Source organism: Bacillus rossius, chromosome 10, assembly GCF_032445375.1.
Source record: "Bacillus rossius redtenbacheri isolate Brsri chromosome 10, Brsri_v3, whole genome shotgun sequence".
Taxonomy (NCBI): Eukaryota; Metazoa; Arthropoda; class Insecta; order Phasmatodea; family Bacillidae; genus Bacillus; species Bacillus rossius.
Window position 1 is genome coordinate 40,360,419 of NC_086337.1, and position 27,564 is coordinate 40,387,982.

The 27,564-nt window shown below is 37.0% G+C and overlaps 1 protein-coding gene across 1 annotated transcript in view; it reads right to left on the bottom strand.

Moving 5' to 3' along the window:
* Positions 1-27,564, bottom strand: part of LOC134535647 (death domain-associated protein 6-like) — a 158,511-nt gene that overhangs the window by 86,585 nt on the left and 44,362 nt on the right. The window contains exon 2 of the mRNA XM_063374834.1: positions 25,303-25,373. Within this exon, the coding sequence (XP_063230904.1) occupies positions 25,303-25,373 (71 nt within the window). The remainder of the gene's footprint in view (positions 1-25,302; positions 25,374-27,564) is intronic.

The window sequence follows — 27,564 nt, forward strand, 5'->3', positions numbered from 1 at the left end:
ATCATTTATAAAAATAGCGATACATCCATCCTCCGTGGTGTCCAACCTCATAGAGTTAGAAATTGTCAGAAGACGGAAAGCCCTCTCTCTTTTCTATGGCTACATTATCTTTGTTGGAGGGTGGTCTCATAGTTTCCCAAAGCTTTAAGACATACTGCGCCTGCTGTAGACCTTCAGTTTATCTCCACCAGATGTCGTCCCCGCACGCGCTCCAATCCAGGGGCCTGACACTAGATAGGGGCTACGAAACACTTATCTGAAGTCTGTCCTAATGATCCTACCAACCACTAAATAATGCACCAACCTGAATTATTAAAGGCATGCTTTGCAATGGAGCGAAAGTAATTGTTTCCCAACAACCCAAAAAAAAACGTTCTTTTTCATCTTAAAAATATTAAATGGTTATCAATCTACTTAATTTTAGTGTATCGAAATTAATTGCCACCTCTGCTGCGGACAAAATATAAACCTATTCGAAATGTTGGTCACACTCTTGACACTTGGATTTTGTTTCTGTTCCAAATGTTTGTAGTCTTAGGCACGTTCATACTCTCGTGGTTCTTTGACGTGGCAACGTCTAATAAATCGATGAACACCAGCTGCACGCACGAAAAAGTGTCCCGTTAAGCACATTGTCCCGTTACGCTCATTGTACGCTTGCGCCGCATCTATCTCTCTTCCACTCGATTGGAACAACCATCGATTTGACTTTTTCGAGGCACATTAAACTTTCAACACTCCCATTCGTTTCTAACTTTTCATATCATCGTCCTATCCTTAACAGAATAACACAGATTGGAAGAAGTTAAAATAGCAATCATGTGTAAAAGTTATAGTTAAAATAATCTCTTCATTAAAGTAATAAACATATTTGAATAAATGAGTGCAAATAAAAGTAAATTTATCAATTAAATTGTAGATTTCATTTCACTCCTTCTTTGTATCCATACAAAATAGTGATAATTCAATAAAAATGATTCAATTTTATTCATGAAAGTATGCAATCATTTCATCAATGTTTTATGACGTTGTCACGTTAAACTATCGTCCGTAAACCGACTTTACAGACAACCAATTTTTTTTTGCTTTTGCTAGGTAAACTAAAAATTCTAATTAATTTTGATTCGAAAACAAAAGGGTGATATTAGCAGGGATTATTATTGATGGACTTGTATCCCTTGTTTACTGACTGCGGTTGGTACTACCCACCCACCACCCTCTGTAAAGAGACTCTCCAATAAGGAACTTCCACCAGCGCGGGAGTGACGGCTCTGTCTCTGTTCAGTTACTCTGTGTTCCGAGGAGCAGAAGCAGGAGGCAATCACCAGGAGGTCTGGATCCGGAAATGACAATGCCGTGGCGAAAGCCCGAAGACAGTTGCACACTCCTCAGGGCGGGGCCCGTAATTGGGAATCGCAGCGAGGGGTAGAATGGGGAAGCACTCACTCCCATTGGTCCCGGGGGGATGCTGTGTTACTGGTGAGGAAGGGGGGGGGGGATCCTGCAGGGGTTCGGTGTTGGAGCCTGGAGTACAAACGGTGTGTGGGGGAAATAACGGCTAATTGGTGCCGATGTTGCGTTTGGGTGTGTTGGAGGAGGAACGGGGAAGCGAACACTAGGAGGGGAGGGAGGGTTGCAAGGGAACAAGAGCATGCCGATACGATTTTCGTTTCCACGCCCGCCGCCGCTCGTAATTGCCCTCGCTTCGGCTGTCGTCGATTGGAAACAGCGTGATTCCCTTTTTCTACGAATCGTTTTTTTTTTACCCGATCACACTCCCCCCCTCCACCACCTCTAACCTAGCAGACATATTGTCCTAGTAATTGAATATCCTCTCCAGTCCTTCGTTTTCTACGTCTGGCAGATGCGGGCAAAGGGACCGACTGGAACAAAACACGATGTCAGTTGTTTTTTTTGTTGTTGTTGTTGTTGCTGTTTTCCGCGCGCCGTCTCTTCCGGTGTGTCTTATCCGCCGCGGAATAGCAGGGAACTTTCACGACGTGGTAACTTTCCCAGAACGGGACGGCCGGCAAAATTCAAGAAGACAAACTAACCTGACAGTTCTCTCCCACGAGTTTCCTTCCCGAAAAAAGAGCAGAGTTGTTTTTTTTTATTTTTTTTTTTTTGACGAGCGTTTCGTGAAACACAATTTTCGTCAGCAAGTTGCCCGAGCCGAAATTCTGTGAGCTCTACCGGACAACCCGTTGTAAAAAAAAAGTGAGCTAGTCTTTCGGTACTCGCCAGAGATACTTAAATACGAAACTCGGACACGAAATTTAACGTAGGATTATTTAAAATCACGCCTAGCGTTATATAAAAAGACATACGCTAATTGTGTTTTCAACTACAATTTCTTGACGCGAATCAAACTTAGTTTTCCGCACCCGCTGCTAGAATTTGCAGACAGAAATTTTTAACTACATAACTAAATGGCTTTGATAAAAGTGGAAAAGACTTGAAAAATACTAAACCCAGGGTTTGGACCTGATTTTTGACAAGGAATTTTATAAAGAGACTGCCCATCTTGTTAAAATGCATTAAAAAGTTAATATTATAATGTTCCCCTTTGACTTTGTGAACTTAGTTCATCCGCCACAGATGGCAGCACCGTGGTTACACATTTCCGTTCCGTGTGACTTCCGGTCCACTCACGAAATTACTCCTACCAATGCCGTAGGTATGTCGAGAAATAAGATGTTACACAAACAAATATATATATATATATATATATATATATATATATATATATTCTTAAATTGGACACGGCGCAAAGAAAATAAAATAAAAGTGCCTCGTTTGTTTATTAAGGTTCGTATTAGCACGGTTATGCACATAGTTTTATAGCCTATAACGAGGGCTCCAAACTGCGCTACGCTATTTAGCTATCACGACCACCAAACACTCTCAAGTATCTTCTTCGTACAGTCTCAATCGAGTAGATTGTTCCGTATTACGTATCCAATTTAATATCTGATCCTGATAGCATGATCGTGAATATATTGATCAAGTGATAAATGATGCTTGCTGTGTTAATTTAGTAAGTCGAATGATCCTGACCAAACAAAAACTATATTTCATAGTTTATTTTAAAGTTTATAAATTAATATTTTTTTAAAATCAAATGTATTTTGTTTATGGTACAGTTTCAAATCACAAACGCATTCAACTACTAACTTTAGTTTAATTTTTTTACGTTAAAATTCAATATGGCATGTTAGTCAGAACAATGTTCCTCAAAGTTTTGTAAATATTTTCATAAATATATTTTGATAATTTTACAGCTTAATCATTTACAAATGCTTTCTTTATTTTAACATATCACGTTAAAGTAAAACTGAAGACACAATAAGAAACAACTACCCTCAATCGTAGAAAGCATTCCTCTTCTAGAAATTACTTGGGATTCAAATGGGGAATTAATTAATGAAGTTTGCGTTTGACGTTCCGTTGACATCAAAGGTTGTTGAAGACTTACAAGTGGTGAAGCGATGGTCGACGATGGAATGCGGTGGAGCAGGGGAAACGTGAGCTCCTCGGCAAAACCCCGTCTCCTACTCACGGAAACGTCCGACAAGTTTCCCATATGTTTTCTTTATTTTTCACGTTGGAAACCAGGCAGGCTTGGCGGTAGGTGAGGCCAACTGACTGCTCTACCATCGGTGGTCGCAATAAGAGAGAGAGATAGAGCGTTGTACTGACTTGTTCGAATCACGCCCTCCTAGAAAGTACTTCCACGCTGCGATATTCATGCGACTTCTGGGAAAAACATCCGCACTTTGACCTTGACCTCGGCAAGAGAAGAAAAATACCAGCGAATGAAAATAAATAAATAAATAATTTCCAATGGTAATATTTTTGAATTATTATTATGAATTCAAAATTTGTAACTACTTAAAAAAATTGTACGGAACAATTTTTTGAAGTGAAAACTTCTATAGGAAGGTTTGGATAGGGAGTAAATTCATGTAAGTCGTCATCGACATGGTCACGTGACATGTTAATTTTTTATATTTCAAGAATAAAACTTAATTTATTCGGTTTTTTTTAGGGATACAAGTTTTTAATTTTATCTTTAGGTTTTCAAGGAAATTTTAACGTTATTGTGTGGTAATTATTGTAAGTATTGGATATTTTTTATAAGGCAGTTAAGTTGAGGATATGTTTTTTCTTTTGTTTATTTATTTACGATGTGAATTTCTTCAAATGTCAGGATATTGATTTATTAGAGATAATGTTGATTATATTTGTAGATTTAAGTGAATAATATTTTTATTCTTTCAATGAAAATAAACTTCATTCCTTCTAGTTTTAAAGTTATTACCTATTGGTAGGGACAAAACTTATGGGTTCGCATCACCGACATGCTAGTGATATACCTAATACCAAAATCATTTTCTTGCGTACATTTGACGTATAAATGATTTCAAATATTACACATTAAAAAAAAAAAAATTTAAGTTTTCACTTCTGTCGACAGTCCCCATGACTGATGATATATATATATATATATATATATATATACATATTTTTAAATGTATATATATATATATACATATTTTTTAAATGTAATGTCAAGCCACAAACTGTAATCGAAAATCCAGGATGTCGATGTATGAAAGGGGGGAAAAAAATTCAAGATGTTGCGTATTTATCCACCTGGCAAACCCCTGAAGGTTGGTCGTGGGCAAGGTTATTAGAGAGAGGTTGCCTCGATCGCTTGCGCATCGTTCTGCGCATCGCGTCACTTGCAGCCCCGGCTCGGCTTGCCAGCCCGTCCGCTCCTATCAGTTACTTAGTTTACAAGCACATCTGCTCGTAATAACGTGTCAAACTACAGCGTAATGCAAGGAGATTTATTGTTGTGAGGAGTTTAATTGAGAGTGCGTGTGTTATAAAATGTTAGTGTTGCTTATATCATAAGTGCACAGGTGCTTCGTTAATTATAACTAGCAGGCAAAATGTTAAGAACACGAATTTAAAGTGAATTTGTTTTGTTATGCTAAACGCTGTTAAAAAGTTGTATTTAAACATTACAATGCCAGGTACGCGGTGTACAGTGGCTGTGTGTACAAATAGTTTGGTAAAAAAATCTTTACCTGAAACAAATCATATAAAATATCATCGATTCCCACGTGATGATCATCTGTTGAAAGTGTGGGTTCAGAAATGCCGACGTGATGGTGAGTGGAATCTAAAAACAGCTTACATATGTTCAGAGCACTTTACAGATGATGATTACGAGCGCGACTTAAAAGCTGAGTTGTTAAATACATGCGCTAAAAGACGTCTTAAACCAAATGCTGTACCTTCATTAAAACTTGGAATTACAACACCTGTAGAAACATTGGAAAGTCGTGTGCGCCGAAAAGACCGAGTTAAATGCAGGGGGGAAAAATTATGTAAATTAATCGTAGATTCAAATGAAAATGTAATTGAGGAAGAAACATGTTCTTGTAGTCAGTTAAAGCATTCAAAGTATTGTTCTAACAATGACTCGGTTGAAATGCTTAGGAAGGAAATCCAAATTCTTAAAGAAAATTTGTTTCTTGCCGAAAGAAAGTCAGTTTTAAATTTGGATGTCATGAAAAAACTCAAAATAGAAAACGTAAATCTTAAAAACAGACCAAAAAACAGTTCTTCGTTAGAGTTCCGCATGCGGAATATTCTTTCAAGTGTTTTTTCAAAAAATCAAATTGACTTATTACTTTTGTTAAAAAAAAAAAGTAAACTGGACCAATGAGGAAATAGCTCTCGCTTTACTTTGCGTTATTTCAGTAAGCGATGTTATTTATTTTTAAAACAGAAACTTAACTTCCCATTGCCTGGACATTCAACTCTTCAACGATGGGCATCTTCATTTGACATGAGAAAAGGTATCCTAGTAAACATGTTTGAATTTTTGAATGTAGCACGTTCTTAGTTGCTAGACTTCGAACGCATTGTTGTTCTTTCATTTGACGAAGTAAAAGTGAAGAAAACGCTCGAGTATGATGCAAAAGAGGATGAAATTGTTGGCCCTTATTCATATATGCAAGTAGTCATGGCTCGAGGGCTGTTTTCAAACTGGAAACAACCTATTTATGTAAATTTTGACCAGCTATGGCTACTTTTATTAAACACTAAGAAATTGATATGCAATTATTCTAAATAGGCCCTATTATAATATTGCTGAGAATAAATACAAATAAACCATTTTGTTTACTAGTTACATGTTAATTATATTAATTTTTAAAAAATCATGGATTCATCATTTATATTTTGAAAATTTTTACTGTCACTGTCATCCTTGTTTTCAGTCACAGAATGTTGTCATTTGAAAAACATATCGAACCGATTATTTATAGTTAACAGTAATCAACAAAGCATTAATGAAATACTATAAGTATTGTGTATCAGACATGTGAAACGAGCCAAGCTGATAAAAGAAAGCCGTCAGTCAGCAGGTGTAGTATTACGGCTGGGAACGGCGGGGCTGCAGATGACGTCAGAGCGGAGTGTCGGGCTGTCTACATTGTTCTTATGGGATCGAGACAACCTCTCTCTACTAACCTTGGGTCGTGGGTGCTGCGGCGGCCAATTAACGGCATCGGCAATTGGCTGTACGCCGCGAGCGTTAAGCCAGGCGACCGCAAGCAAGCGGCCGGCTGGGCGCCCTTCGTTAGCTTCGTCCTGCGGTCACCGACCGGACCCCGAGCGCTAATTAACCCCGGAACTGGAAAATCCCCCCCCTCCCCTCCCGCTAATTATTTCGACACGCCTCGGCGTAGCGCGCGACGGCGAGAATGCCCCCGGAATGTTACCCCCTTCTTCGCCCGAGGCGCTAATTAATCGTCGTCGGGAGCGGCGCTGGGTAAAGGGTTCGAACACTGAATCACCACCTGAAGTCCTTTCCGAAACCTCAATTGAAACCTATGCCGTTAAGAGGTATTATATTTCCTCACGTGGAGCAGTTGGGCACAACGAAAGTTCAAGAGGAATCAGCCTCCGCCATCTTGAATTTCTTTTTCTATTCATCCCGATCTTTTGCATTGTCAGAAGCGAAAGTGGAAAGGGTGGAGAAACACGTTTTACTTATTTTAACCCAGTTTTCTCGCAATTTTACACTGTTTCTTCCGGGAAAAAAAATATATTACGTGATATAGGTACTATACCACGTGACATTGGGTGAGATTCGGCTTGACCACCTCCCCCCCCTCCTAAACGCCTCGCTTAATTAATGGACATCCCCTGAAGAGCGTAAATGAAAACTTTACGTTGCTTCTTTAGGTATTTTTTTTTTACCCGCGATAATTTCTCTGAGTACAGAATTGAAGTTATGCAATGGGATACAAATTCCAACGAAGAACACCAAATTATTTAAGTGATTTACCACTTAGTTAAGTTATTCTTTCCCGTTAATAAAAACTTCACAAGCACACCGTAACTCTATCCATTACCATAAATAACGTGTTCATGATAAATATACATTTTTCATTTTCACACTTACCTAACAAAAGTAAATTAGTTACACAGGCTTACAATTTTTTTTTGGCACTATTACCTACTAAGAGATTTTCAAGCCTTAATATTACATACAAATATTTTAACTATAAAGTCTTAAAAAATAAAAACTCCCTCTTAATAAAGCATACATTTCGAAAAACATGACGTTGCGGTTTATAATTCCGGCCACGCTAAGTATGAAACCCATTTCCACCTAATGGGTCCATAAAGTTACTTTGAATATGAGTACCATTTATTTTTTTATTGTTTTCTTAAATATTAACTAGGGACGTCTTGGTAAATATGCCAGAACAATAACCTGTGATGCTGTGCCGACAGTTAAATGAAGACGGACATCATAAATTACGTTTTTGTAGAAACTTAACTCTTTAGCATCAATATGTCTTAACTCGTTTAACATCAGAATTGTCTGTTGCCTGCGCAAACACATTAGCCACGCCATCGTACTTTGCGTCAACGCAGACACCGAGGCATTAATCATGTATTTGTAATTCAGTAACAGTGATTAATTAATTACGTTATTCACTCACGAACGATGCAACAGGCAGTACTTCCGACAATCCACCTGATGGTACAGTACCTACGATTTATTTTGTGGAGTCTGTGGTTGGTTTATAATTTGTATCAGAGCCTGTGAACAAATCTGAGCCACTAGGAGAAAATATTTTTTTTTTCCAACCAGGAAGAAAACTAATACGGCCTTTAGTATCCTTCTCTAGCAGATTTTCTGTCAACAGTGTTTTTAAACAAATTTCATGTGTTTGTAAGTTTTCGTAAATAAGTGCGATGTGTCGCTTTGCAAGTGAAATCTAGCAAATGGACCACTGAAAACTGCATAAGAAACAAACTGTATCACTACAAAATAGTGTTCACAGTAATACTAGGTTAGGATTCTTACACGGGAATTTATGCTTAGTGTTGTCCCAGTACTTCCAAAACAGTTAAAGTTATTTGTGAACAGTTCCCTGAATAAGTACAACAAAACAAAATAAATACAATTATTGAATATTCGACTGGTATTTCGACGGTTTAAAAATACTATCCTTGAATGAAACACCAATTAAGATATAAAAATTATGCGCCAGTTTTAGTTAGAAATACTCTTTACTATCTCGAAAAAAAATGTTGTATAGCACGAAGTTATAATATCTTCATTGTGGTGTTCCAAACCATTTCTTTGGCAACTGGTTTTCAAAATATTCTTTTGTGAAAGTATACAGAGCATTTTTATTTTCTGTGTACTACTTTAGAGAACTATCTTTTAAAAAAAAAAAAAAAGTTACGGGACAGAATGAGGCACTATAAAGTTCATCCTAGCCGCAAAGCGGGCGAAATTTAATAAACTTTTCTTGTCTCTCGAACGGCGTCGAGGGACGCCTCGCTCGCTCGTTTATCGACTCCATTACCGTATCCATCCGCCGCCACGTAGTTCCCTCCTCCCGTGGCCCGAAGCGCGGTCCGAGGATAGCCGAACTTGCGCGAAGTTGCTCATCCCGCGGGCAAGGAAGTTGGACGGGTAGTGAGCGGCAGATATTGCGAGGTCGTATTTCAGACCCCTTTCCGCGCGAAGGGGGGTAGGGATCTTCCGTCGCGCCGGGAGATTACGGTGGTAAATCTCGGGTTTTGAAAAGGGGAGGGGGGGGGGGGGCGGGTAAGGAGGAGACAAGGAGGAGACGAGGGTGGAGGGAGTGGAAGAACCTGGGAGACGCCTTAGCTGGAAGGGGATCATGCAACCACCATGTGAACTAGTCGCGCCTGCTCTAAGAAACCTCAGCACCTCGACGGAGAAAAAAAAAAAATTCCCAAAGATTCCTTAAGAAAACCAGTTGCCAAGAAAGTGTGTGTAATAGCCTACGACAAAAAAAAATTGGTTGTCTGTAAAGTCGGTTTACGGACGATAGTTTAACGTGAAAACGTCATAACAAAACATTGATGAAATGATTGCATACTTTTATGAATAAAATTGAATCATTTTTATTGAATTATCACTATTTTGTATGGATACAAAGAAGGAGTGGAATGAAATCTACAATTTAATCGATAAATTTACTGTTATTTGCACTCATTAATTCAAATATGTTTATTACTTTAATGAAGAGATTATTTTAACTATAACTTTCATACATGTTTGCTATTTAACTTCTTCCAGTCTGTGTTAGTCTGTTAAGGATAGGACGATGATAGGAAAAGTAGGAAACGAATGGGAGTGTTTCAAGGATGATGTAAAGGAAAATGGCTTACCCAACACCAAGATGCAGTCAAAAATAATATATTTGCGCCACGGACTCTGCAGCAATGCTAGGAGGAACGGGTTAGCAATGAGCAATGAAAATGTTACATTGAAATGAATGAAAACAGAATTACGCCACGGACTCGGTCGCAATGCTAGGAGGTTCAGGTTAGCAAAGAGCAATATAAAATGAGCGTAACGGGACACAGAGAAACGGGACAATGTGCGCAACGGGACAATGAGTCACCCTTTTTCGTGCGTGCAGCCGGTGTTGATCGATTTATTAGACGTTGTCACGTCAAAAATTGTAACTTTGTACATTTTGTACAACACCATACGGCTATAGTTAAAACTTTTTCGAGATAATACCGAGTATTTCTTACAAAAGTTGGCGGATATTCGATCGCTAACTTTATTTTGTTTTTCAAATGATTATTGACGTGCGCAGTTAATATTGAAAAGCTATCCAGGGAACCGTTTACTAATAACTTCAACTATTGTGGATACTGGCACAACTGAGCACGCTATTTTGTAGCGATACATTTGTTTTCGTGTAAATGTACAAATTTTACCAATATATGCAATTTTACTTAAATATTTCTGTTCCATAAAAAATATATTGTGTATACCTCCTCCGTCATGGAAAGCATGCGCAAATTTCGGACGATTTTTAATTTTATTTCATCATTGACTTCGCCAGTTTTTAGCCCATAAAAGTTTTAAATCGTTTCATTGCCAAACTTTTGTCTTCGTTTTAAGTGTAGTACAATATGTATTGGGACGCCGCCAAACTTTTGTCTTCGTTTTAAGTGTAGTACAATATGTATTGGGACGCCTTAAAACAACAGTGACTGGCTGTTAGGTTACAAATTGTTTACAATGTAAAGTCATTTGTGTTAAGTGTTGAATTTTTTTTTTGTGGGGCGGGGATAACAACAACAACTACTACTGTAATAATACTGTCAATAGACGCTAAGTTTTAGTTTTTGAAAATTTCCTAACGTGTGAATGCTGCCTTAATGGAGGCAAATTTTCAATATTTAACGATGAAAAATTGTTAAGGCGTAAAAACTGATGGAAACCAAAATGGCGTAGTTTAGGTTTTTGTGTGTCTCCTCCTTAAAGTCACAACGTCTATGCGCAGAGTATTAAGGCGACAGTGCCTCCTAGATTATTGTGGGCTTCGCAGCACTGATGGGCTCAGCTCACTGCTCATGAATATGAGTCACACATGAGTGAGACACGCTAGTTATTATGGTCACAGAGGACCAAACAGCGTGATTTGAAAAATCGCTCAAGTTATCCGAGCAGGGTCTGTCTGTGGAAAAAACAGACTGAAAAAATAAGTCCATTTTTTTTCGTTATTTCAATTATAAACTGTATTTCTTTTAATACAGTGCAGATTACCGGAAGCACTTTAGCCACTTGCGTTGCACCCCGATCAACACTTACGAAGCATGACATTTTAAGGCCCCTCAAAGTATCAGTTGCATGACTAGAAGACTTCGTGCCAGCTTTGAGGCGATAAGGCACTAGGAACACCAGCGAGAGTCGCAATAATCACTCCGCCTCGCTATCACACTTACCTACACCTTACACCTCTAGCTGGGTGGACCCTTCAAGTTTTCTGACACATATTAGGCTTATACTTAATACTAACGCCAAACAATTTTATAATTGGGTGCTCTTAAAAATAAAGTAAATTTTATGAAACTAAATAAATAACATGATTTTTCCACAATTTACTCTCAAGGGGGTGGGGGGAACAGAAAAAATTGGAATTATATGTTACAGTAGCTAATATTTCAAAGAAATCTAATATATATTTAGTTTATATGTAACACTTATTACAAGGAAATTATTTAATTACTTATAATAAGTTTTTTTTCATAATTTTTTTGTGTAGTTAGCGAGTGAAAATGGCTAAATTTTAAGTTCAAGCTAGACACGATACCGTAAAAATTATCTAAAACCAGCATGTTGAAAGTATTATTGTGAAAGGGTTCGAATCGATTTCATATTGCCACGTTTCTCTAGCATTTACATTTCCTTGGGACGAGCAGGGGTCGATAACGTCAAATAAGAGTCAAGTAAAATAAGAAACGTCTTAACTTTGTTTTAAGAGGATGTAAAGGTTCCCGTTTGATGCCGAAGGAATTTCTAAGAACCGACATACAAACTAAATTCTTTATTTTAACCAAGCAACATATAATGAGGGAGAGAGTTACACTGACTACTGCGTTAGCGAGACTATTCTCCTAATAGATAAATGTTTTATTTACTACGATTTATTACAATAAATCAGAACACACAATTCCCGAACATAATTTTTTTTCTAATAAAGCAAAATTTTCACCGCGATTTTACGTAGTCTGTTTAGTTCATATTTTAAATATACTTGAGAGAAAAATACACACATAGTTTGTTAGCAATTTTATTATTATGAGAGATAATATAAAATTGACCTTTAGTGTGACTTAAATTTTGTACATTTAAAAATAAATACGAAGTTTTGAAAAAATATAGCCAGTAAATACTTGCATAAAGCTTCTGGCTGAAATTTAGTTATAATAATTTACTAGGTGAATTTTTCATATAAATTTGTTGATAACCTTTTCAGTGTGCCTAATAAAGTTTAAATTCGGTACGTTGATGTACAATGTTAAATTATTATAGGCCTATATGTATTTTAGTCTTGGTAAATATAAAAAAAATTCTCTGCACGAGAAATATTTAATATTTTTTTGCAGTAAAATTCATTTATTTCTCTTGGCAGTAGTGAAAACACATTTAAAAACGAATCACAAAGCAAATTCTGAAGATTCTTCCGTAAATAAGAGTTTTTTGTTTGTACAAAATGTATATGTATGAAGAAAGAAAATAACAAAGACTTTTGAAATGATCAGAGACGAGAATTTTTTTTCGACCTGAAAACATGAAAAGAAGCGTAGGCGTCTGTGAAAAGAGGAAGAGAAGAAGAAAAAAATGGTGGTGTGGAGTAATGAAGAAAAATGCGAGCCGAAACAGTGCGGCATGTTGGTAAAAGTATTTACCGAGATCCCTGTTTGCGATTTATTTTCGTTCGTGGACTTAAGGTTGGACGCTAACTTTTTACAATTATTGTGCCTACAGATGTATGGAATACGCTTAAATATGTATAAAGCGAGGTGAGCCTACTAAGTGAACATAAAATACACTCTACAAACATTAAATAAGTGAATAGCGCCCGATAACTAATATAAAATGCATGCCACGGAATTTATGTTCTTGATAAGTAAATAAATATAAAAAATTCAAAATTTTAAGTTTTTTTGCTTACAGATGAAATTAACATTAACTATACAGAATTTCCAACAAAGAATACTCCTCAAAAAACGAAGAGTTGTAAATACTTGAATCATAGTAGAAACTACGAGAAAGAAGAAGGATTTTCTGAAGATTTAACATAAAGTGTTTTTTTTTTTTTTTTAAATATTATCCAAGATGATCCTACTGAGTTCTTGTTCACATTAAGCAAACTGAGAACTTGTACATGCACGAAAATATTCGTAAATTCGTGAAAATACTTGAATATTTTGTAACTAGTGCTCTTTTTAAAGTGAAAATGTTCAATGTTACTGTTATAATTTTTCATGTGATGGCCTTTGAACTTGAGTACAGTACACAGTGTTGCGACTCATAAAATTGGTGTTGAACTACGAAGAAGATAAAAATTTCAGAACTGTCTCATCATTCCAGGTTTAAAAGTGAAGTTGATACGTTGATAAAGTGTTCAAAACTGACTTACTTGAGAATCGTCCAAAACCACTGAAAGTGCAGGTGTAATCGGCGTGTAAGTGATTCACTGACTCAGTCGGCTTTTTTTCAAGTACATTCTACCAGCTTGCACAGATCATATCCCAAAGATCGTAAGATTGTTGACTTCTCTTTAATTTGTTTACAGTAAAATCAGTGTCCCAATTAATATTTAGTCAGGAGTGCTGCTAATACTCAAATACGTCAAAGTCAATATGGCCTTTGATTTCAAAATATCATAAAGGATTTGACTTTTTGCAAACGTAAACAAGTTCAAAATTTATTAAGAATTAAATATTGCTATTGAAAAAGTACTAATCGATTAAATATTTATTTACATACATTTGGTCATGCTTACCTTTATCTAGGAATTAAAAACTCGTAACCTAATATCATATGTTTGCGAAAGTAGTCAATTAATTTTAAGTAAAATTATCTAAGATATAAAGTCTAATAAAATTGAAACAAACGTAAATATTGAGCATGTATTTATTTTTCACCTAACCAACAGAACTGACGGTACCGAATTTTTGAAGCTAGAATACGCTTTGAGATAAAAGAAAAACTCTTTGTGCTTAATATGTTTTTATTTTACAGCAAATACGGCTATAACACGACTATATCGACGAAAAGAATGCACAATACGTTATATATATTTTTTATTTACTAACAATTGTAACAAAGGCAGTTTAGCACCATATTTGACAATAATGAATAATTCGTCAGTGCTTTCAAACAAAGCATTTTTTTTAAACTTTCACAATAAATTTTACTGAAAGGATTCGGCAGTTTATCACTGTCCAAATCTCCCAAGAGATATCTATCATTCAGATAAAAAAAACTGCAATATCTACAGGAATTTCGGTTCCGTCCGTGTAGCAGGCAAAAAAAAAAAAAGAAGGAAAGACGTTGAAAAGAAGAGAAAAAGGGCGACGGGGGATGGAGTGAAACGATAGAAAAGTCTCCGTAATGAAAAGAACTGCGAAACGCGGGCTTCCCCTTGGAAAACAAAATGGCCGCCGATTGGTGGTGGTGTTGGTGGTGGAGGAACCTAAGATTCATTGACCCCGAGTCAAGATTCCGAATAATCCATAGTCGGATGTTTAACGTCACGAAGGAAAGTGTAGGTTATGCTTGGTCCGTTAGATAATTAACATGTAAAATCGTTGTTACAAAATTATAATTTTTGTAAAAAAAAAATTATTTTTTATTTTATTTTATTGGGCAAATGTTTTCTCGCGTCAAGTTTGATCGTAACCGAAATAAAATATTAGTTGAGTTAGGCCAGAGACATTAAAAATGTTACTTAACTGTAAAAAAAAGGTACAAAATACGGTCTATTTATTTTTAAATTCCGGAGACCGCGAAGTCGAGCGATACGCCGATGAACTTCGGATACGTTCGGAACTGATCGGGGTGTCAACGAATGCCGTCAGACAAGTGCCTAGTTCTGTGAGTTATTTTTCTTCTTCCCTCAGATGTTAGATGCAGCTGGAAGCAAGGTGGGTGGTTAAGTCAAGCTACTCACCGCCAGGGGCGTTCGCGACCCAGGTAACAAAATAAAAAAAATTGGTTGCCTGTAAAGTGGGTTTACGGACGATAGTTTAACGTGACAACGTCATAACAAAACATTGATGAAATGATTGCATACTTTTATGAATAAAATTGAATCATTTTTATTGAATCATCACTATTTTGTATGGATACAAATAAGGAGTGAAATTAAATCTACAATTTAATTGATAAATTTACTTTTATTTGCACTCATTAATTCAAATATGTTTATTACTTTAACGAACAGATTATTTTAACTATAACTTTTACACATGTTTGCTATTTAACTTCTTCCAATCTGTGTTATTCTGTTAAGGATAGGAAAGGTAGGAAACGAATGGGAGTGTTTCAAGTTTAATATGCCTCGAAAAAGTCAAATCGATGGTTGTTCCAATCGAGTGGAAAGGAGATAGATGCGGCGCAAGTGTACAATGAGCGTAACGGGACACTTTTTCGTGCGTGCAGCTGGCGTTCAACGATTTATTAGACGTTGTCACGTTAAAATCAGATGAGAATATGAAAATGGAACTGGCGTCCAAGTGGCATCCAACACCCCGCATGGAAGACATTTTTTCTGCCCCGATCAACTCTTCAGCCTGACCATCCTGTCTCCTGCATTCTCCTACAATTAATGCATGCTAATTGAAACCCGCATGTCTGTGCCCGGGGTTTTCCCTGTGTCCGTGCAGCGTTTATTACCTGGGTCCAAATTAACGCAGTTTTAATCTAGATTGAAGATAGGGGAGTTAGTAATGGCTTCAATCGTGCCACACGACTGGCCAATCCCCCCAAAAAGCACACGAATTATGCGACCCTATCAATGCAGTATGTCTGAACGCACACACTATTTTTTTTTATAAATGGAACAGAACATTTATAAAAAATCGCAGATACTTGTAAATTTTATATTTACATCGAAACAACTACTTATAGCACTACAAATTAGTGCTTGCTGGGTTTGTATTCTTTCCGCGGCATTCATGCTTTGTGTTGTCCCACTACTTCCAATAGTAAAAAAGTTATTTTAAAACTATTACCTGAATAGCTTTCCAGCATAAACTGAGCACATAAATAAACACAATAAAGCCAATTATTGACCATTCGATTATCTTTTCCATGGTTTGAAAAAAAAAAATATGCTTGATTGAAACGAAAATTAAAATATTAAAATTTGAGTCAAAATTTCTATAAGACATACTCATTGTTATCTCGAGATAAGTATTTAATATATGCAAAAATAACCATAGCCATGTATTGCACAAAGCTATTTTTTTTCTTGTAGTATTGCAAAATATTACTTGTTCGTAAAAGTACAGAAATTTTTTTTTTTCTTCTGTGTATAGGCTTTAGCCGGATATGCGCCTAGGTACCTCCCAAACACAGGCCCGTCCTACAAAAAAAAAACACTATGTTTTATTATGGTTTGGGGGGAAAATAATTGGTGGCGGTGTGTCGACGGGGTGAGGCATAGCAGTATCCAGGACGGTAGTTGCTGGCGAGGGGGAATAATTTCCAGCGCTCAGAATGAAAAATTCCACGAGGTGGCATGACCCCACACCGCGGCGGGGGTGTCCTTTGATGGGGGCTGGAAAGAGGGTGAAGAGGGTGGGGGGGGGGGGTAGTGTGGGATCCAATTTCCGGAGTCCCCTTTTCACGTATTTCCGGCCAGCGAGGCGATACTCCCGAGGGGGCGCTCTGTAGGCTGCTGCGCTCGAACAACAAAATGGCGCCCTGTCTCGTTCCTTCCTGCTAATGAATCACGACGTGTGAGAATAAAGTACATTTTTTTTTTCCGCGCTCCTCCCCTCCCCAAAACGAGCTGCTAAGCTAACACCAGGCGCAGGATGGATAGCCAAAAGTTCACAGGGATGAAAGCCCCAACCGCTACACGAACAGCTCCGAAGTTTGCCGAAGTAAAATTTTAGGTTATGTTCGGTCAGTGTAATGAAAAATAGTTCTTTATTATCTTTTTTTGGGGAGGGTGGGTTAGGTTAGGTTATCGTAACTAAAATGTAAGATTGGTTAGGTAATGTTAGCTTGAATCAAAATCCTTGCCATATGGTGTTTTCTCATGAGCTATCGGAAAAATTCCGGAGAACTACGGAACAGTTCGGGTGCGGCTCTCGTTCCTGTGAACTGTATGCTTCTTCCCGTGCTGGATGTCTAAAAGCCTGGTGAAGATAAAATTTATTCTTGAACAAGGACCACAATTAAAATAATTTCATGGACTTACGCAATTGCTGCTTTACACTGGTTGTTATAGAGAATCCTCAAGAATGGACAAAAAAAACCTCAAACTCACTAAGAACAAGGCCGATATTTTTTGATATCGAATATTACATGCCTTGACAATCTGGAAGTTATTTGATCAGATTACATTACAGCACAGGCGAACACAAATATCTTCCTGAATACCTTCCACGGAATTACCTGGTTCTTCAAGGCATCCAACATTTGACATAGCCTGATGTTGGCTTGTTCTTAGCGTATTTATGTGTTCATTTTTGTTGTCTATTCTGGAAGATTTTCTGTGACAAACAGCTTAAGCGTGCAATGAGTATGTCCATGAAATTATGTAAAATAAATCTTCCCCACTATAATCAATCCTTAAAAAAACGTAAAGGACAACAAATAATATTTTCAGCATAACAGCTATGAAACTCTAAGTTGTTTGGATATAAATGTTCGTAAATTAATAAATGTAATATCTTTCTCGTATTTTAGGGTGGTATCATTTTCCCCTAATATTTAAGATATACTGCGCTTACTGCACGAAATGATTTACATCGCTCTGAGAAAGGTTCCACGCATTATAAAAAGTACAATAAATAAAAATAGAAAATAAATTATGTATTTTTGTGTAAAAACAAATTCTACATGTGCTAAACAAAAATTCCCAAGGCATTTTAGCTGGGGACAGATAAAACCATTGCCTTGGTAGCTTCTGTGGACGTAAATAATGTAGTCCTTGTCAATTACATAGTTTGATAGTGTTTGAATTCTGAATTTCATTTCATTCAAAATTTATCTTTGATGGTTTTTTCCGAGCACGCATCATCTTTCTAATACTAACGATTTAAGGTATTAAAGTATTTGAGGATATGATTGGCACACATTTTGTTAGATCTTTAAGTTTAGTGAAATAAATTTTGAGCTACATCTTATATATATACACTAATATTATAAAGCTGAAGAGTTTGTTTGTTTGAACGCGCTAATCTCAGGAACCACTGGTCCGATTTGAAAAATTCTTTCAGTGTTGGATAGTACCTACATTTATCGAAGAAGGCTATAGGCTATATTATATTATCAATAACATTAGGGATCCTTACTAAAAGTCCAATTTAGAATCAAATGCGTTGGAAGGGGTTAGATACAACATGCAGTACACGTACGAAGTGTGTGTTGACAATGCCGCAGGCGCTAGAAGTTTATTTCCTATTGCCTATTAACTTTGTTGCCACGCACTAGATGCCTTATCATTCTTAATTTTCCCATACAAGTAAAAAACACCCGTGTGATATTAACAACGAAGCAATCAGTACCCTCAGAAGAGTTCAATTAGTATTTAAATACTTTTTATCACTTTAAATCGCAAACCTAAACTATTGTTTTATTTCCTCTCTCTGTGTTTAATTTGTTTCTTTTTCTTTTACTAGAATCATTTTTATTATTTTTAATTAATTTTCATTTTTCGGACCATCAATTTTCCTCTCCCGTTAGAATTCTGACAAGGACTGATATATATATATATATATATATATCTATATCTATATATATATATATATATCAATATATATATACTAGCTGCAGTACCCGGCTTTTCCCGGGCTGAACACCGGGTAAAATATTGTCCGCGAGTTACAGCAAAATGGATAGCGATATGTCCAGTGTGTTGGACATTAAGAAATGACACATAATTACTGTTTGTGTATCTGTGACCTATGATTTTCTGTTTACCCAGGGCGATCGGTTGAAAGGTTTATAAGTTGATGCGCTACAGCGCCATCTAGCGGCGAGTTACAAAAAAAATGGATGATAAAAACACTTCGATGTGCCAACTTTCATGGCGATCGGTCAAACGGTGTAAGAGTTTATCGACGTCATACATACCAAAATCCAATTATATATATTCTTATATTTCGAAATTTTAGGGCTTTCACTTTTGCGAAAAGTGGATGTTCAGGACCTCGAATGGTTTGGAACACTTCATCTTGAAAGAAATGATATTTGAAATTCCTGAAATTGTCGAAATTTTGGGGCTTTGTCCCCAGAGGGAGAGGAGTGATTTTGAGGAACCTGAATGGCTGGGAAACAATAAAAATCGAAAAAATGATATTTTAAATTTTTTAAATTTTGGGGTTTTGACCCCTGATTGGGGGGGGGGGGTGATGTTGAGGACCCCAAATGGCTCGTAAACACTCCAAATCGAAAAAGAATAGGTTTTTGGAAATTTTGGAAATTTTTTTAATTATTGGGTCTTTGACTCCTTGTGGGGGGAGGGTAGTTTGAGGACCCCGAATGGCTCGGAAACACTCCAAATAGTAAAAAGACGTATTCTTAAATTTAAGAAATTTTTCGAAATTTTGGGTTTTTGCATTCCCCCAATCCCCTTACCAAAAATTTGTTGGAGAACACGTCTTTGGGTAAACGTTCCGCCATCCCCTGGACACTTTAGTTAGTAATGACTTAATTTTAATACAATTTCTTCCAATTTTTCGAAATTTTGTGGCTTTCACTTTTGAGAAAAGGAAGGGGGGGGGGGGGTGGAGGTTCAGGACCTCGAATGGTTCGGAACACTCCATCTCGAAAGAAATGATATTTGAAAATCCTGAAATTTTCGAGATTTTGGGGCTTTGTCCCCAGAGGGGAGGGGTTATTTTGAGGACCCTGAATGGCAGGGAAACACTAAAAATCGAAAGGGAATGATTTTTAAAATTTTCTAAATTTTGGGGCTTTTACCCCTGAGAAGGGGGGGGGGGGGGGTGATGTTGAAGACCCCGAATGGCTCGTAAACACTCCAAACCGAAAGAGAATAGGTTTTCGAAAGTTTGGGAAATTTTTTTATTGTTGGGTCTTTGACTCCTTGTGGGGGGAGGGTAGTTTGAGGACCCCGAATGGCTCGGAAACACTCTAAATAGTAAAAAAGTATACTTAAATTTAAGAAATTTTTGAAATTTGTCGTAATTTTGGAGTTTTGCACTCCCCCCCACCTCCCACATAATTGGGTGCGAAGTCGACTTTGGGTAAAAGTTCCACCATGCCCCGGACACTTTAGTTCGTAATGACTTAATTTTAATACAATTTTCTCCAATTTTTTGAAATTTTGTGGCTTTCACTTTTGAGAAAAGGGAGGGGGGGGGGTGGAGGTTCAGGACCTCGAATGTTTCGGAACACTCCATCTCGAAAGAATAGATATTTGAAATTCCTAAAATTATCGAAATTTTGGGGCTTTTTCCCAGAGGGGCCGGGGGGGGGGGGGGGGGGGGGGGTTCTAGAACCCTGAATGGCTCGAAAACGCTTAAAATCGAAAGAGAAAGATTTTTTAAAAATTTTGGGGCTTTAACCACCTGGGGGGGGGGGGGGGGGTGATATTGAGGACCCCGAATGGCTCGGAAACACTCCAAATCGAAAGAGATATAAAGGAAAACTTATTACCTACCTATGAATAATTTTCTAAATAAATTAATAAATAACTCTATGTTTAAGAATTTACGTACATACATAATATTAAACTTCAAACCATACACACCAAAAAATAACTAAGGGTGTTTGTGAAACTATTTTTTATTTTTCATAATAATGTTTAAAACATTTGTAGGATTTGTATATATGTCTAACTGTGGTGGACATATTCCGCTTATCCAAAGGAGTATAGAAATTAATAGAGATATCACTCCCTGTACACACGACAAATCTTTGAATTAATTAAAAAAAAAACATAATCCAAAATGAAACAAAAAGTATAAATAACAACTAATTTGACAAAAAAAAATTATTCAACTGGAATGACAATGTTAACATCCACCTGAAATTTAATAGAAGTAGGTAGGTAAGAATATATATATATATAATTAATGAAATTAAAACATACATAAATAAAATTATCTCACACTCAACCAAACATAATGTTTAATATGAAATAAAGGAAGATGGCAATTACACGTAACTATTATAATTAATAAAAAAAATCGACCTACCTAAACTAGTAAAATTCAAATTTTTCAACAATATATTACGTAATTGATAAATTTTTCTGGTCTTCGGTCTCAGTAGCCCTAAGACTCTTGACACTCAGCAGATAAATTATAAACACTAAACCAAACTCCTTGCAAATAAGTTATAAGTAGGTACTGTAAAAAAAATAATTTAAATTGTAATATACAAAAACGGTACTGAAAACTGAAACAAATATGGCGACACTACAAAGTGTCAAGATATTTATTTTTTTCTTACTCTCTACTTAGTTCCTTACAATAGCAAAACGTAACGTAATGGCTTGAAAGCTATTGCTCGGCAGACATAGAGGAATGACACTAACAGTTTGTATATGTATGACACACGTTACATAAAATTATGATATATTTTTTTAACCCATTTAAAATTTATTTATTTTTTAGACAAAATATAGCCTATGTCCATCCCCAGGATATAATCTATCTCCTTGCCAAATTTCATTACGATCCGTTCAGCCGTTCAGCCGGGAAAAGGCATTGTTCATGCCTTCTGCGTCTCCATGGCAACGGGCATCGCGCGGCAGTGGCGTACCCACAAGGAGGGGCATGTATAATGAGCGGCGCAAGAGTGATCTGCCTGTAGACTGCCGTAGCGAAGTACAGATACATCAGTTGTACGTTGCGTAAACGAGTCGGGAAACCATCGGTGCTATTCATTATATAGCATTGTAATAAATTTTCACTGAATTTTTTTTTATTTACCATTGCTGTAAATGGGAGATGTGGCTTAATTTTTTTCCATTAGTATAGCCATGCGAAGCCGGGTCGGGCAGCTAGTGTAATGATAAAACACAATACATTCTTGTACTTGAAACAATTTTTCACGTATTTTAAACGCAAACAAACATGGCTACCACCGAAGATAAATACTTGTTTTGTATTGCTCGCACGGAGTTGCTAAGCTAAGGCCCGTCCTACAATGGCACGTATACGGAGACGGATCACGTTAACGGAAACGCATCTCACGGAACAGAGTTTCTACAATAACACGCAGACGGAGACGAACCTACACGTATTAGCTCGGAAATGCTGAGCTCTTGCGTTTACGTTGATCTGTGCGAGCAACAGAAGCAGAGTTCTTGGCTGCGGTGGTAGCCATGTTATTGTTATGTTCAAAATACGTTAAAATTTGTTCTTTATTACGTTGTCGTTTATTTTTATTGTATAGCCTATGCAAATTCTGCTCTACTTAGATTAGGAAACATATTTTTTTAAAGTTAAATTATTATTTCGTAATCTTGAAATTCACTCTCATTGGTTGCAATTTGTTACGTTTACGTGCATTGTAGAAGCAGCAGATGCGAAAGTGAAATGTCCCGAGAGATACGGCTCTGTTTACGTGCCATGGTATAACGGGCTTTAGGCAGAACCGAAAACAAAAGGTAAACTATTTAGAATTCAACGAAAGAAAACAATCTTTAAAACACAGTTACATTTATGCACAAAAATAAAATTAATTTTATATCTAAAAAAGATTCAATACATTTTGAAACATCTTGATATTCAGGGCTAAGGCACAAAAAAATTTCGAAGTGATTTCACATCATTTTCTAACGACTCAATAATCCACCTCAAATCACCCGTAAAAAGCGCAACATTGTTTCCGTTGAAAACTACAACATATGTCACAGCTTTTCTAAGCAACGTATCAACACATTTATATTACGACATGACAATTATATACATTAAGTAAAAAAAATCAAGGAGTATCATTTTTACTACTGAAACATTATCGTCCATATCACACATTGCTTCGGTGGAGCAACTAATAAAAACGCGAGTTTAAAACACACACGATTTACAAGCTCGCGGTTCAAACCCCAATGCAGATGATACCGAAATTATTTTTTTTCCTATACCCGTATTGTAAGTCCAAAACATAAAATTTTTATTAGCTTCCACCTTCAACATTTAATTTATTTATACGTAGCTGAAACATCAACGTCATTAGTCTAATATTGTATTTCAATCACGTCATTAATACTGTAAAGGATTTGGGTAAACTTTTTAATACATTTAGTTACACATAATTATGAAATTCCACACATTACGGAGTGATAAATGTGTAAATTCAGTTTTATAATAGAAAATCATAGGCGATAAGTGAAAGACATACAAAACCGCCAAACAGTGTCAAGCAATGAAGAATAAAGTAGTGCGTAAAATAAATAAAAGTTTTCGGCGATTTTTCGTCTTCATGTTTGTTACAATTATGAATTTTGTACTTTACTGTTTCCTTTTATCTTTAAAATAAGTTAGAATAGAGCATTAGAACTCCAGCTTTACCATGGCATTGCAGCACATTAGTTCTACAGCAATCTACAGTCTACCGGACACTTACTTTTATACACTAACTTTCTCACACACTTTCGGATAACTTTACACTTTTAAAAGTTTTTAAGCCTTTAAATTATCTAATACATTCGTATACGTTTGCATACGTTCCCATTAGTTTTCATTATTATTTCATGCATTATCATACTTTTTTTCCTACTTTCCAATAATTTCCCATACGCATTCATACTTTTGCACACCATTGCACGCTTTTGTGCAATTCCACATATGCTCATACTTAAAACACATTTCATATGCTTTAATAAAACTTTGCATACTTTATCATAATTTTGCACACATTTGCAATTTCTCACATTTTTATACTATTACACGTTTTACATTTAAGATATTTTTTCACACTTTAACATGTTATGCACAAATTAACCAACTTCTATTACTTTTCCCTTTTTTTAGCACGCTTTTCCATTCATACGCATACTTTTATATAGGTACTTTTCCATATTTTTTTCAACTCTCAATTCAAAGCTTTTTAACTTTCAACTCTCATCTCTGAAGTACGTTTCTATTTAGTTTTTAAAAAGATCAATTTAATTGACACCATGAAGAAGTATTAGTTTATTTCATGAGCATTCTTCGTAGAAAATACCGTAAATATGCTTTAATTTCTAACAGTCGGAAGTCTATAAAATATAGAATGTCTGAATTTAATATTGGGCATTCTTTCGCATACTTCACACTTGTTTCCATAAGAAAAAACCTCTAAATAACCAAATCTTAGAAGGAAATATATCTGAATGATTTTATTTTACAATTAAACTATATATATTTTAAGTAAGTAAATAGCAGCTTAAAATTGAAATATATTTCGTTTCAAAGGTTTAGTTGCTATACAGAATTTTATTAAGTGATTTTAATAAGTTTACAGCCATTTATTATATTTGTATATTTTTTATGAAAATTTTTCTAAAACCATTTATTCACATACATGTCTCAGAAATTAAAATATCTAGCCGAAAATAACGAATTGTATCAATTCATTAAGATTTTATTGTTTCGACATTTATACACGATGCGACAATTCATATCCTCTTAACGTTGCTGCTTTATGCCGGAGGTCTTAGGTAAAAGGGGCTACGGTAGTTGGGTGGTCAAATCGCTCGCTTTACTCCAAGCTGACCCAACTTCGATTCCCGGCAAGGGGCCAAAACAGGATTTTATTTTCCAAGTGGAAAATGTGGCGGACGTAGCTTGGAGTTGCAAGAGTTTACCCAACCTTGTCTCTAAATACTGAATATCATCAACTTGTCAAACCATAAAATTTACCTATCATGCAAGTATACATTTTGGGATTATTCTTTTAAACCCTAATATGCGAGGGAAACTCGTAAAGTAACCCCAGATTGGTCATTAAAAATAATTAACTCGCGAGAAAAAGTTTTTAAAAGTGAAAATTCTTTACAGAGGAGCCTACAATTTCTAAGAGTTACGGAAATTCTGATCCCATGAGGGGGACAGTTAGGTGCGTGGTGGGGGAACCGGTAGAGGAGGAGAGTGCGTCAGCTGCGACGCCACTCCAACACACGCACTAGCGGTCGAATGGGAAGACGGAAAAAAATGGGGGGGAGGGGGATAGGTACGTAGCATGATATATGCTAGTATATATATATAGAGGCAGCCGGTATTTCTCACCTTAGTATCGCCACTAGCATAGCTGCTGAAGTCGTCTGTCAGTTCGGCTCGGTCAAGAGCTGCGCTGGCACCTGGGAAATATAACACAATCTTTATCAGAATGAATTAAAAAAAAACATTTTAGGTAGGCCTTACTTCAAAAATAAAGCCTTTTTTCCCCCTGAAATAGTCGATTAACCATTTGTTTCATCATGAACACTCAAATCTAGGTTTACAAAAAAAAAATGTTAAAAAAAATGTTTGATTAAATTCAAGATTCAAGATTCTAGTAAAAACTTAATAATTTATATAACTTCTTGTGTTATGAATTTAAATGAAATGTTTCTCTATTTGTTATGTTGAAAACTAGTCCATTTGATATATTTTTTATAAAAAATAAATTAAGAAAAATGCATTCCATGTGTCTACACTAATACAGAGCAGAGGTGGCCGGTGAAAGCTTATATTTTAGCGGTTGTAACCTTTGGTGGAAATGCTGTGAGGAGTTTCGAGTTTCGCAGCGGGAAAGGGGTTTTGCCGGCCTTCTCCATTCAGGAGCGTCGAGCTGTAAGGACAGCGATTGCGCGGAATCTCATCTGCGCCTGAATCCCAGCGGCCAGAAGTAGGCCTACCTGTTGCCGGCGGGACACTCCCGCTTGATTGGTTTCCTGCGAGGGAGGGGAAGGAAGGAAACAACCTCCCTCCTCCTTCCATCTCCCACGGTCCGGGATAAGAGGGGAAGATGTGGCACCCAGCTGCTTATCATGCCCACGTGGGGGAGACGGGAAAACTGGCAACTCTGTGTGTCTCGCTTGCTTGTTGGATGGCGCGATCAAACCGAGGACCGGCGTACCTTCATCTGTGTGGACTGATGACTTTTTTTCCCCCTCGTTATATTTGTATGATTTTATTTCGATGCCTCCCGTCCAAATCTTTGTTCTGCCACAACTATTTGCACATATGTTCACTTATGGGTGTTAAAAGGTGCGTAAGCCTTCGTAATTATCATCACTTGTCCGACATTTTATTCCCATGATATTACACTAAGTAAATATGAGTAAGTAAAATTTTTGGGATAGTAAAAAAGTGCAAGAAGGTATCGAGTAAAAATTTAATAAATAGACCTTGAATAAAAGTATAACTGAAAAACTAGAAAAAAATTAAAGGCGTTTTAGACTGTTAATTTACAATCGGTAAAATCTTGCAAAATTTCCACCATTTAGGCAGATATGAAACATTAGGAGTTTTATTGATGATCATAAAATCGTGTCTACTTACACGCCAATAACTTCACACGGAAAACTGTTTGTAGCAGCCAGTATATTCTATATTTCGAATTATAACGTCGTCACTCAGCCAACTCGTAATCGAGTGTCCCACTTCCGAATGTTGCACTTTACGTTACGGTGACGTCACGATCCTGACCCACAGCCGCCATTTTGGTTTAACGATTTTTTTTTTAAATAATGTGACTTCACGTCCGCCATCTTGAAATTTGAAATCACATCCGCAATTTTGTTGCAGTGCGATGGAGGTCCGATTGTCCGTCATATACGTAGAAGATAAAATTTGCGGTGATGTTTGTATTCGTGTACTGGCGGCAGCTGGAACAGGCCGGAAGTACGGCGTGCAGAGTGCTAGCGTGGGCGCCCGAGGCCCGTGGGAGGAGTCTGTCGGGATCACAGGGGTGTAGCGGGGAGGGGTAGTGGCTGGAGTAGGGGTAGCAGGCCTTATCGATCTCCCCTTTCCAGGTAATGAGGCTGAGCAAACCTACGCGCCGTCAAATGTCAGGTCGGGAAGGAGGGGGGGGTACCTATATTTAGACACTGCCCCCCTCCACTCCTACATCCACCTGGCTGTTGCCCGTGCAACCGGGAAACGACGGTTCTAGAAAAGGGGGGGGGGGGGGGAAGTAGAGGGGAAGGAAAAGATGGAAATGTTTGTCGGGATCGTCTGTCAAAACCGAGCCGTACCGACTTCCACCTGTTGCTTACGACAACGTCGCTCGATAACGCAGACAGAGCTCTGAAACATTTCTATTGGAATTATTTATTATATCTCTGCTAATGAGCAGTTGTGCCACTCTGCTTTTCGAACCCACGATGCAGTGAACCTATGTAGTCCCAAGAATGAACTAAACGTTGCCCCAACACATAACGGGACGTCACGATCTTCGCTCGATCTGGCAACAGTGTCGTATTTCTATTGGTGGTCTAGAACGATTAGAAATCGATTAATTTCACGGTGAGAGCAGCTCATACAGACGTTACCTCAATCAGTATG